The sequence below is a fragment of the Rhinopithecus roxellana genome, chromosome 16, assembly GCF_007565055.1.
Source record: "Rhinopithecus roxellana isolate Shanxi Qingling chromosome 16, ASM756505v1, whole genome shotgun sequence".
Classification (NCBI taxonomy): Eukaryota; Metazoa; Chordata; class Mammalia; order Primates; family Cercopithecidae; genus Rhinopithecus; species Rhinopithecus roxellana.
In genome coordinates, this window is record NC_044564.1 from 78,903,597 (window position 1) to 78,916,730 (window position 13,134).

Consider the following 13,134-nt stretch of genomic DNA (forward strand, 5'->3'; position numbering starts at 1 on the left):
TAAATAATATATAAATGCTATGTATTTATTATATATTTATTTATTAATATGTGATTAATATATAATATATAAATAAATAAATATATATGATATGTAAATATATATATTTATATTATATAGAAATGCATTTATGTATATTATAAATATATAATATAATCTATAATATATTTATATAATATATATTAATAATATATATTAAATATATATTAAAATAAGATATATAATATATTTTATTATATATATTATATATATAGAGAGAGAGAGAGAGTTGACCCTTCAAGACAGCATTGGGATTAGGGGTGCTGAGTGTGCCATGCAGTCAAAAATCCATGCATAGCTTTTGACTCCATAAAAAATTATTAATAGTCTACTGTTGGCTGGAAGCCTTACCAATAACATGAACAGTTAACACATATTTTGTGTGTATTATATACTGTATTCTTACAATAAAGTAAGCTAGAGAAAAGAAAATGTTATTAAGAGAATTATAAAGATTTTTATTATTTTCCACTTATGAAATGGAAGTAGATCATTATAAAGGCCTTTATTCTCATTGTCTTCACATTGAGTAGACTGAGAAAGAGGAGGAAGAGTTTGGTCTTGCTATCTCAGGGATAGCAGAGGCAGAAGAAAATCTGCATATAAGTAGATCCACCCAGTTCAAACCTGTGTTGTTCAAGGGTCAACTGTATTTCCCAGAGAATGTGTATTTAGAAAATTAGGTGAAACCTAATGCCAAGGTTAGTTTAAAACATTAAGCTTATATGTACTCATTTTACCATAGCGATTTAGTAATATAGTCAATTCTCTGTATCCACGGGTTCTTCATCTGCAGATTCAACCAACTATGGATGAAAAATAACTGAAAAAAAAATACAGAAAGTTTCAAAAAGCAAGTTTGAACCTGCCATGTGCTAATAAGCACTATGCGGAATCCATTTGAATGAACTGAAGAATACCCTGCTATAGCCTCCCATTGTTTCACAGATCCCCAGTCTCTCTCTAGCACCCATTGTTTGAGTACTGTTCATCTGGCAATTTATTCATTGGCTACTTGTGTTCACTCTTTGCTTCTTTGAAAAAAAAGACTCCTAAAAATCAGTTATATGGTGAAAGAAATCCCTTACAGACTAAGAGAGAGTGTAAAGTGCCGTCTCTCAACAAGAAAATAAAAATCTTAGATCTTTTGAAAAGTGGTGTGTGATTTACCAAAGTGGCACAATAAAACAGAAGGAAGCTGACATTTGTGGAAGTGTTAGTGCTGCCCCTACAATGGCAAAAAAATTGTCGCTGTGATTCATGATAAAATGCTTGCAGAGACTGGCCAGGCGCGGTGGCTCACACCTGTAATCCCAACACTTTGGGAGGCCGAGGTGGGTGGATTACCTGAGGTCAGGATTCAGGACCAGCCTGGCCAAAATGGTGAAACCCTGTTATTACTAAAAAGTACAAAAATTAGTTGGGCATGGGGGTGGGCGACTGTAATCCCAGCTAGTAGAGAGGCTGAGACAGGAGAATTGATTGAACCCGGGAGGCAGAGGTTGTAGTGAGCCAAGATTGTGCCATTGCACTCCAGCCTGGGCGACAAAAGCGAAACCCATCTCAAAAAAAAAAAAAAATTGCTTGCAGAGATGAAGAAAACATCAAATATATGAGAAGACAAAGTATCACAAAAACATGTCCCTGTTGATGGCAAAATTATGTATGAAAAAGCATTTAGCCTTTGTGGGCATTCCTGTGAGGAAGTTGAAGAGAGTGAGAGGAAGGAATTGAAGGATAGTAAGGGATGATTAGTTAGCTGTGGAAAGTACTACAGCCTCAAGAACTTAAAGATCACAGGAGAATCAGCATTAGCTGATGGCCAGGCAGTAACAGCATTCCAACAAGAGCTCAAGAAACTCAGAAGACAAAGGATACCTTTCATAGCAAGTCTTCAGTTGTGTTGAAACAGACTTGTTCTGGAAGAAGAGGCCTAATATGTAAATCCTTAAGAGTGTCAAGCAGGCTCTGGGGTTCAAAACCTGGAAAGATCATCTTACTCTGGTGCTATGTGGCAACACAGCAGGTCACATGGTCAAGCCAGGTCTTGTGTACCAAACAAACAGTCTCTGGGCCCTTAAAAACAAAATTAAAAATTGCCTGCCTGTGTTCTGGCAACACAATAAGAAGGCTTGGGTGATGGCCGTCTTGTTCCTGGAATTCGTTTTTATTCCTAAAATGAAGAAATACCTGGAAGAGAACAGGGTGCCATTCAAGGTCATCCTCATAATTGACATTACTCGTGGCCATCCCTAATCTCTCTACTTCACTAATAACAATGTTGCAGTGATGTTCTTGCCTCCTAAGGCAAATGCTACTTCACTGTTTTAGCCATTTGATCAAGGCATCAGCAAGTGCATTAAGTGACTTACATCCACCTCACCTTCGGGAGGATTTGTGCTGTCCGTGATGCTAACCTTGACTACAGTGTCATGGATTTGTGGAAGAGCTTCACAATTGCAAATGTAGTTGTGCTTTTTACAGAGGCTGTAGATGCCCCAAAGCCCAAGACAGTCAATGCATGTTGGAAGTCATTATGGAATGAGGTAGTCAGTGATTTCAGGAGCTTCCCCATTATTGATGCAGAAGTCAATAATATGATTTTTTTTGTTTTTGTTTTTGCTTTTTTGAGTCGGAGTCTCACTCTGTCACCCAGGCTGCAGTGCAGTGGCACGGTCTTGGTTCACTGCAACTTCCATCTCCCGGGTTCAAGCAATTCTCCTGCCTCAGCCTCCTGAGTAGCTGGGATTACAGGCACATGCCACCATGCCCAGCTAATTTTTGTATTTTTAGTAGAGATGGGGTTTCACCATATTGCCCAGGCTGGTCTCGAACTCCTGACCTCGTGATCTACCTGTCTTTGCCTCCCAAAGTGCTGGGATTACAGGCATGAGCCACCGCGCCTGGCCCAGGAATATCTTGAATGTTGCAAAGGAAGTTGGTGGGGAATGCTTCTCTGACATGATCAAGGGTAACTTCAAGGAACACATAGAAGAGCATGGAGAAACCCTTACCAGCAAGAAACTCAAGGTTCTGCCGAAATTCTCTACAGGAGATGATGACAGTGATACAGATTTAGAGGAAACACAGTCATCAATTTGGATACTTGAAAAATTTGCATCAGTTTTTCAACAGGTGCAAGTGTTAAAGGATATGATCCTTCAATGGAACAAAGCCTCCATGTCACCTGAGGGATAGCAAACATGCCTACAACCACTGCAAGAGTTGTTTGATGATTCAAGGAAAAAAGGAGAAACAGCTTCCTAGAACAGCGTTCCTAACTAAAGCCATCTGTATTATGAAGCCTTGACCTTAAACGTTTGAAGATTCTTCCAGCATAAGTGATCTTTCCAACGTCCTATTAGAAGGTTCAAGTTAGCCTCATGTCTCACCACTTACCTACAGTGCTGTGCCTCTCATCACCTCACCAATATGGGCACCGTGAGCACCAAATAGAAATTATAATCATCATAATCATCAAATGAGGGTTATCAAGAGAGAAAAGCTAGGGTTTGTGTTTTTTTTTTTATTTTATTTTAAAATTTTTTGTAAAGACAGGCCTCACTATTTTGCCCAGGCTCATCTCAAACTCCCAGCCTCAAGCAGTCCTCTTGGCCTCCCAAAGTATTGGGATCATAGTTGTGAGCCATAGTGCTCAGCCAGAAAAGCCAGAGTTTTAATGCATGTTAATGTACTCTTTCAGGCCATTAAATGAAAGTCATCTGCAAGTGTTAATAGAAAATGTGACTGGGCATGGTGGCTCATGCCTGTAATTCCAACACTGTGGGAGGCTGAGGCAGGAGGATTGCTTGAGATCAGGAGTTCGAAATAAGCCTGGGCAACATAGTAAGACCCCATTTCTATTTTTAAAATGAAAATAAAACAAAAAATGTTACATTGTTGCTGATGTGTACTGTGTAGTTTGCGACAATGGTCGCATCTTTACTGAACATGTACAGACTTTTTTTCCTTGTCGTTATTTCCTAAACAACATAGTGTAACAACCATTTACAATATATTAGGTATCATAAGTAATCTGGGGATGACTTAAAGTATATAGCGGGAGGGTATATATAGGTTATATGCAAATACTATGCCATTTGATGTAAAAGACTTAAACATCCTCAGGTTTTGGTATCTACAGAGGGAATTGGGGTACTGAAACCAGTCCCCGTCAGATACCACAGAATGACTGTGTTTTGTATACTAATTTGCTGCTTACTGTAATAATGGTATGTGAAAAGTAGATGGGAGAGAGAGACTGAATGCAAAAAGATGGAATTTTATAGGCCCACACAACTAATTCAAATTGAAATAGGAGTCAGGGAGGAGAAAGTGTTCTGGCTCACTAAAATACGTGAAAATGTTAGAAGGGGTTTAGATAACTCAATATGAATTAATGTGATACAGCCTTGAAAACAGCTGAAATCCTAGATTGCATAACAAAAAGTGGTTATATAGACTATGGAAAGTGACGGTCTTCTAGGAATTTTAAGTTTATTGGCATAATATGTTAAAAGGGTTAAAGAAAAACTAGAGCTCATTCATAGTAGAGTGACCAGAATGGTAGTAGGGATAGAAACCATGCCACATAGAAGATAGTGAGACCAGGTGCAGTCGCTCACGCCTGTAATCCCAACACTCTGGGAGGCTGAGGTGGGTGGATCACTTGAGGTCAGAAGTTCGAGACCATCCTGGCCAACATGGTGAAACTGTGTCTCTACTAAAAACAAAAATTAGCTGGGTGTGGTGACACATGCCTGAAGCCCCAGCTGCCTGGGAGGCTGAGATGGGAGAATCACTTGAACCTGGGAGGCGGAGGTTGCAGTGAGCCGAGATTGCACCATTGCACTACAGTCTGGGTGACAGAGTAAGACCCTGTCTCAAAAGAAAAAAAAAAAAAAAAAAAAGAAGGAAGGGTACTGGGAGACTTTGCCTGCTTCAGAAGTATTTCAAATGCTAAGAAACAATCTGGATGTGCAGAAGTCCTGTGGAGTTTTTTTTCTTGCCCCATCTCCCTGATTTTGTTTTCTGTTGACCTTTCAACTCTAAAATCAGTAGGCTTTGCTGAGTTGGGGGCCTTGAGGCCTGGAGAGTTACTAGTACATGCCTTGTTGTGTATTGATCAGGAGAGAAGATTGGGATAGCCACCTATTTGGAAAATGGTAACCAGACCTTCTGAGGGGCAGAACTACTTCTCAGAGTATAAAAGCCTATAAAGCCTGAGTCAGGAGAATGTCATTTGATGCCAGAGAAGTAAAAGTGTGGGGTGAACTTCCTTGCAGTGAGAACAGAGGTAGTTTTGGTGGTGCTCAAGACTACTGGCAGTGCAAGAAGAGCATAACTCCCTTTCTCCACTGCTGGCTATAGCAGAGACTATCAGAAAGCAATGGTGTCCATTCTACAGTAGCCCCAGTCTTTTTTTAACAGCCCATACTCATTTCTTCTTTCCTACTTGGGGGATGAAAAAGCCTGAATTTATAGTATACATTTTTGTATACTTGTCTTATTAGAATATAAATTATTCAAAGGAAAATATTTTACTTTTTTCTTTAATCCCCATGTTACCTGATAAAGTACCTTGCCAGTATAATTCCTGTGAAAAATCCTCCTGAACTCTTTTCACGCATCTGGTTACCACAGCACTTCATACATACCTGTTAGAGCACTTATGTTGCATTATACATTTTTGTTTTTATACACCTAATGAGTGTAAGCCCTTTGAGAATAGGGTGGAAACTGTCTTACTCAGTTTGATATCCCAACACCTATTACAGTATGTGGCACACAGTAGATAATCAGTAAATTTATCTGAAATAAATAAACGAGTATAGAACTATGCTGACATCAAATGCTTAGAATTAAAGGATATCTCCAAAATTACCTTCCTTTTACCATTGTGTCCCTTTCCCTCTCCCTTGGTCTCCTCATTGTTGATTCTACTACATTAGAGCCTTCTGCTTAACTGCTTGTACCTTCATTGTGATACACTGACTTGCTTCCGTCTATCTACAATCTTGTCCTGTCCTGTGATACTGAATCTAAGGATAGATTTGCTAACAACCATTATGTTTTACCCTACCTTAGGACTGCCTACATTTACATTGCCTTTATGGGCAACTCAGATACTAATGCTCCACTGAGAAATCACAAAATAGAGAAGTTCACTAATGCTCTGACCACTCTCTTTCTTAGCAATAGTGATATTGGAGAAAGTTTTATGAAGCTTGGGAATCTGCTGAGATGTGTGGGAGCTCTGTCCCATCGAGTCCAGCTGGCCAGCTGTGCAGCTGTAAACGTTAACCAGTTATGTCTTCCAGCTCAATCTTTTGGCAACTAGGAGGATGACTTTGAGGAGAGAAGGAGGGAGGAGTCTCCTCTCAGGTTTCTGACTTGAATGATAAATGGATGGTGAGGACAGCCAAATGTAATAGGGAATAAAGAGGGGAAGACTATGAGTTTAATTATGAATATACTGAGTTAGGATTTCCTGAAAGGGCTTCCAAATAAATATATATAGTAAGCATTTAGATTAAGGAATCTAAAAATCAGACAATATATTAAATTTGAGAGTTCTTAAACCACAAGAATATGTGAAATTGCCATGGATATAGTGTTAGAAGTTCATTAAGAACAGAACTCCAGAATGTAAATGAAGAAGGAAGCAGACCCATGAAGAGAAGACAGAAAAATAATGATCTGAGAGTAAGAAAAGCCAGAGAAGCCCTCCCATCCCCCCAAAAAGCAAAAACAAAACATAAAGGAAAACAAAGAAAGTCGAAAGGTTGTATCAATAGTGTCAAATATTGCAGAGTAAGATAACTGACTGCCCTTTGGATTTGATCATTAAGCAGTGGTATAATCTCACTGAGAACAATTTCATTGGAATAGGAGGAGGAAAAGCCTCATTGCAGTGTGTTGGGGTCTAAAAGCAAGATGAGAAACTGGAACCATCATGTGTAGGAATTCTCTCAAGATTAAAAGAAGAAAGATAAGATGATAGTTAAATCCTTGTAAAGTCTAGGATCCAGGCCTCCCTCCTAATCCCTTAATGCCTAACTGGTCTCCCAAGAGTGGAACTTAAATAGCCAGAACAAGAAACTAGGACTTTCTTAGAAACATGGGCCATGACACATTCAGGAGATAGTAGCTTTTCTGCCACTTCACATGTGCAATGATATTTATATGCACATCTTCCTCCTATAAGGGTATCCCAGATCATGTGTGCTACAAACTCCAACTCTTTTGGTTTCCCACTCAAAACCCTGTCTGTAGTATATTTTACAAATTTGTATACATATATATATATATATACACACACACACACACACACACATATATAGACAAAGTTTGTTTAATTAATAACAGATTACCTCTGGCCTCCTCTTCACAGTTAATCAGGGTGCATTAGTGTATTTTGAGACCATGGTTGATCATTTGACCTGAGTAGTAGTTCAGTAAAGTTGCTAATCCATCTAGAGCCTTATGTGAGTGGATCCAGGGTTTCCCGTTGGTGCTAGGTGTAGCCTGGCTAGGAATTTGTGATCATTAGGTATTTACTGTCCTTAAACATTAGCTTTCACTTGCAGCTTTTTACTACCAGTAATATTTTGGAGGCCTTAACATAAGATTTTCTCAGTATCAGGATTGTCGTCAATGAATTTCAGAAAACTTTTCAGACCAGAAGGCAGAAAAGCTGTTTGCTAATCCACATCTCTGACTTTGCCATCACCCTTGTGTTCTCATAATTCACTTAACACCAAGCAAATATATGCACAGATGGAGGTTTGTGTCTCTGTCTGCTTTCTCTACAGATGGCAGCTGCCATGTTCCTTCAAAGCTCAGTTTTTGTTACAGTGAAATCCTATTGTCATAAAATAATCATGATCCACTCCTACTAATGGGTCCCTCTGTGAGGCTAAAATGGCAGAATTCATTCATTTTTCTAGGCCTTGGATTTTTGTCCCTTTAGACCTGCTTTTCATGTTTGTTAAACTCAACACGTGCAAAACTGCTGTAAGCAACTCTTTCTCAACTTTTTCCCCATTTAGGTTAATCATACTACCGTCTTCTCAGATGCCCAAGCCAGAAGCCTGGGAAGCATCCTTGATTCCTCCCTGTTTAACCCTCACCAAAATCCATTCACTCTGGCTCTTAAATGTCACAAAAAATAATTCACTACCTTCCATCCTAATCACCACCACTCTACTCCAGGCAGCTTTCATCTTTCAACCAGATTATTGTGACAACTTTCTTTTCTTTCTTTTTTTTTTTTTGAGACAGAGTCTTGCTCTGTCACCCAGTCTGGAGTGTAGTGGCTGGATCTCAGCTCACTGCAAACTCCGCCTGCCGGGTTCACGCCATTCTCCTGCCTCAGCCTCCCGAGTAGCTGGGACTACAGGCGCCCGCCACCTTGCCCGGCTAGTTTTTTTTGTATTTTTAGTAGAGACGGGGTTTCACCGTGTTAGCCAGGATGGTCTCGATCTCCTGACCTCGTGATCCGCCCGTCTCGGCCTCCCAAAGTGCTGGGATTACAGGCTTGAGCCACCGCGCCCGGCTCAGTCGAAACTCTTTAACGTGGATCTTATAAGGTGCTTTGTAATCTGCCTCATCTTTGTGCCACTTTTTCACTTCATTCTCTGCCTCCGCCATACCACTCGCTCAGTTCTTTATGCTACCATATTCATCCTCACTTTGAAACTTTTTACTGGTAATGCTTTGACATTTGCAGTTTTTGTATTTTGACCAGGTAACTCCTACTATTCTTTATAATGCAACTTAAATATTACTTGTTTAGGGAAACTTTCTCTGTAACCCTGACCTAGGTTAGTTGCCCTTGCTGTGTGCTCCTATAGCATCTTTTATTTTTCTTATGATAGCACTTAGTACCTTTTAATTTTAATTAATTGTTAAATCTTTAGAGTATAAACTCTGTGAGTGAAGTTACTCTGCTATCTTGCTGGTGATCTTTCAAAGATGGAATGGACTTTCTTGGGAACTTACATTTCTCAGCACCCACAGTGTTCATGTATAGGTTGAATAGCCCCAGGCTGGGAATGGAAAGTCAATGAATAGTCAATGACTAATGGCATAGAGAGAACTAAAGAGATGTTTTTAATTTAGAGCACTGTATGTGGAATTTTTGAAATTAATGTTGTATTTTATATCTCTCATAGGTGAAATGAACCAGAAATACAAGGAGCTAAAAAAAAGGGAGGAAAATATGGACAGTAAGTGATATTCTTTTAGATATAAAAATATAATATTTTCAGATTGCTGTTCATTTATACCAAATCAGATACCTCATTTTGGGCAGATATAATGGCTAATAAATGCAGAAGTGTGGACATTCAAAGCATTTTGCCTTGAAGAATGGTTTCTAGCATAATTTAGAGATGGGTAGAAAATTCTAAAAAGATATGTGATGAATACATTGGGGCTAGATTCTAAAGCTAGTACTTATATTCGTAGTCTGTATAGAGGAAGCTTATAGACCAGGGGTCCCCAACCCCCAGGCTGCAGACCTGTAGGAACCAGGCCACACACCAGGAAATGAGCCACTGGCAAGCGAGCATTACCGTCTGAGCTCTGCCTCCTGTTAGATCAGCAGCAGCATTAGATTCTCATATGAGTGTGAACCCTATCGCATGTGAGGGATCTAGGTTGCACTCTCCTTATGAGAATCTAACTAACTCCTGATGATCTGAAGTAAAACAGTTTCATCCCAAAACCATCACCCGCATCTGCCCCCCAGCCCTGGTCCATAGAAAAATTGTCTTCCACGGTCCCTGGTGCCAAAATGGTTGGGGACTGCTGCTATAGACCATTTATTGATTGAATGTTCTCTTTTACGTGCTTCACTATATTCACCTTTAGTATCTTTCACTTTTATATTTAGCTTTCCATAATACTTGTTTATTAGCCCTCACATCAGATATTGTCACTCTCTTCTATCACCAGCTGTAATTTTAGTCGCTTTTTGTTACAGTTTTGATTCACTTAAAAAAAATCTCAGCCGGATTTTATAAATTGGTTTTCACTTAAACTTATGTTATACACTTACAAGTTTTTTTAAAAATTGGCATGTATTATCTATTACTGGTTTCCTTTTAAGTTATTTTGCTAGAATCTGAATTCTAACAAAATGCTAGAGTTTCATCTAGGTCTGATGTCAATAGTTACCTTCATGGAGGCATGCTATAAAAGAGTAATTGTCAGCTCTTATTTTACAATGTACCAAGTTTTCTTTAAAATGTCAGTAAATACCAAAAATTGTCTCAAAAAAAATTTTTTTGAGTCTTTTGGTAAAGGAGAAAGGTGTAAAATCAAGGAACAATGTGTCATGACACCACAATATTAGAAATTACTAGATACTACCTAGTATGGTATCTGGCACTTAGGTGTCAATAAATGTTCATTTAATGAATGTTTACTGAATGAATGGAAAGAATTCCTATACTACAGAATCTTAAAATAGAAGGTCACCTAGCTCAGATTTCTTTCCACGTATTAATTATGGTTTTTCCTTAAAAAATAACCCCTGAAAGACAATGTTCATTTATGCTTTTGTGTATATATAAAAATTTCATATGGCCACTTAATGTATGATCAACAGATTATAAAAGCAGGATATTCACACATAAGACCTGTATGAATGCTGAAGCAGGACATTAAAGAAAATTCAGTTTTATAAAAAATATTGATTGTGGTCCTCTACCACCATATTCAAATAAAAAATGTTTTGTTGAAGACTGTTTCACTTTAAAAATATACTAAATATAAGAAAAAAGTAGAATGGAAATCCATTATAGAAGGCAAGCTGTTGATGTTTATTTCATGCTAACAATAAAATTATTTTTGACTGAAAGTTTCTATTTTTTAGATGCCCCATAGAAATAGTCGAACATGTAAATAAGAACTGGTTCTATATTAAACAAATAAAAAGATAATTTCTTAGAATATTTGTTTACAATCTGAATAAATTATTAAATTCATTTAGTTGAAATGAATCCAGCATTATAAATAAAATACTCATTTTCAGATAAAATAGGTATTCAGCAATGGAAATTATAGAAATAAAGTTAGTAGCCAGGGTGTTAATAATTATTGATATATCAAAGGAGATCTTTATAAAAGCAAATTTCTTCTGATTGTCATTTTATCAGCTATTTCTTTTGAGCCTATATTTATAACTTTCTGATTTATATCAAGGTCACAGGATTTAGGCAGGTTGTAAGTATGTAAAGTTCTTATTGAATAATTACCTTTGGGTTAATAACAAATTAAACAGTGGTAGCTTAAAATTTCTAAAAATTGGGCCAGGCAGGTGGATCACGTAGTCAAGAGATCCAGACCATCCTGGCCAACATGGTGAAACCCCGTCTCTAGTAAAAATACAAAAATTAGCTGGGTGTGGTGGTACAGGCCTGTAGTCCCAGCTACTCGGGAGACTGAGGCAGGAGAATCCCTTGAACCCGGAGCCGGAGGTTGCAGTGAGCTGAGATCGCACCACTGCACTCCAGCCTCATGACAGAATGAGACTCCGTCTCAAAAAAAAAAAAAAAATTTTCTAAAAAGCACTCTTAAGACCTACAAATCAGGGTTTATATAGTGTTAACTCTATCAACAGTAACCTCTCTTATGGTTTCCAATTGTCAGCTTTTATTGAGACTTTTGAGGAAACAAAGAATCAGGAACTGGAACGAAAGGCACAGATAGAAGCCAACATTGTTTCACTCTTGGAGCACTGTAGTCGAGTGAGTACCCTGTGCCTGTCTTGGTGTCCCCTTTATTTTTGCTGTGATTAACTTTCCAAATACAACTCAAAAAATAAAATGACTCACTATTATGTCTTTTCATTTAACTGCTTCCTTTAAATTCCCTTACTTGTTACTATTTATTTCAGCTATTAACTTTTTTATCACTCTAGCAAAATGTCAGGTAATTAGGGTGATAGAGAAAAAGGATGATATGTATAATATCAATATTCAGCAGTAAATGAAGCCCTAATTGAGAATAATTATTATGATCTTCTTCCATTGTTAATCTGTCTGAACTTTTGAAAGTAACATTTGCACAGATAATTTCAAAACCTAGACATGTTAGAAAATGTTTATGTTGGCCGGGCGCGGTGGCTCAAGCCTGTAATCCCAGCACTTTGGGAGGCCGAGACGGGCGGATCACGAGGTCAGGAGATCGAGACCATCCTGGCTAACACAGTGAAACCCCGTCTCTACTAAAAATACAAAAAACTAGCCGGGCGAGGTGGCTGGCGCCTGTAGTCCCAGCTACTTGGGAGGCTGAGGCAGGAGAATGGCGTAAACCCGGCAGGCGGAGCTTGCAGTGAGCTGAGATCTGGCCACTGCACTCCAGTCCGGGCCACAGAGCGAGACTCCGCCTCAAAAAAAAAAAAAAAAAAAAAAAAAAAAAAAAAAAAAAAAGAAAATGTTTATGTTTTTATACTGTAAATTTTATTGTAAATAAAAAGGATTCTTTTCTTGCATGTATATGTAATGAGTATCTCAAATTATCAGAAAATGTTTATTGGGCATCTATTATGAAATGCATGGTCTCCTTTCAATATTCTTAGTGTTTTAAGACTACAACCAGTTTCTAAAATAGTGTAGTTGAATTTTTTTCTACAGTGAAGTAAAGGAAATGAAAAAAACCCCCACAATTTTGAATTTATAGTCTGTCTTTATTGAGAAAACCCAATTTTGAATTTCATTTTCTATACAACATATAACTTGAATGGTGTATTTCAAAAACAAATACCTGATCCAAACATCTCATCCTTTGACAGTGTTTTCCAAGAGTTTTATTGAGAGTTAAATCAGTGGATTTTTTTGTATTTTTATTTCTCTGCAAATGCAGAATATAAATCGTATGAAACAGATATCCTCTATCACCAATCAAGAGCTAAAGATGATGCAGGATGACCTCAATTTTAAATCTACTGAAGTGCAGAAATCACAAAGTACAGCTCGGAATTTGACTTCAGGTGAGAAAACAACCTAGATTTTAATATTCTTTTTTTTTTTTTTTTTAATATATCAGTGTTATTCTCTTTGATTTTTTTAAAGCCTCATTGACTGA

At 37.9% G+C, this 13,134-nt stretch overlaps 1 protein-coding gene across 5 annotated transcripts in view; it reads left to right on the top strand.

The window, feature by feature from the left end:
* IFT74 (intraflagellar transport 74) overlaps positions 1–13,134 on the top strand; it is a 122,496-nt gene that overhangs the window by 92,243 nt on the left and 17,119 nt on the right. For all 5 annotated transcript variants that reach the window (XM_010384460.2, XM_030919541.1, XM_030919540.1 and 2 more), the window contains 3 exons: positions 9,216–9,269; positions 11,698–11,795; positions 12,913–13,039. In XM_010384460.2, coding sequence (XP_010382762.2) covers positions 9,216–9,269; positions 11,698–11,795; positions 12,913–13,039 — 279 coding nt within the window. The remainder of the gene's footprint in view (positions 1–9,215; positions 9,270–11,697; positions 11,796–12,912; positions 13,040–13,134) is intronic.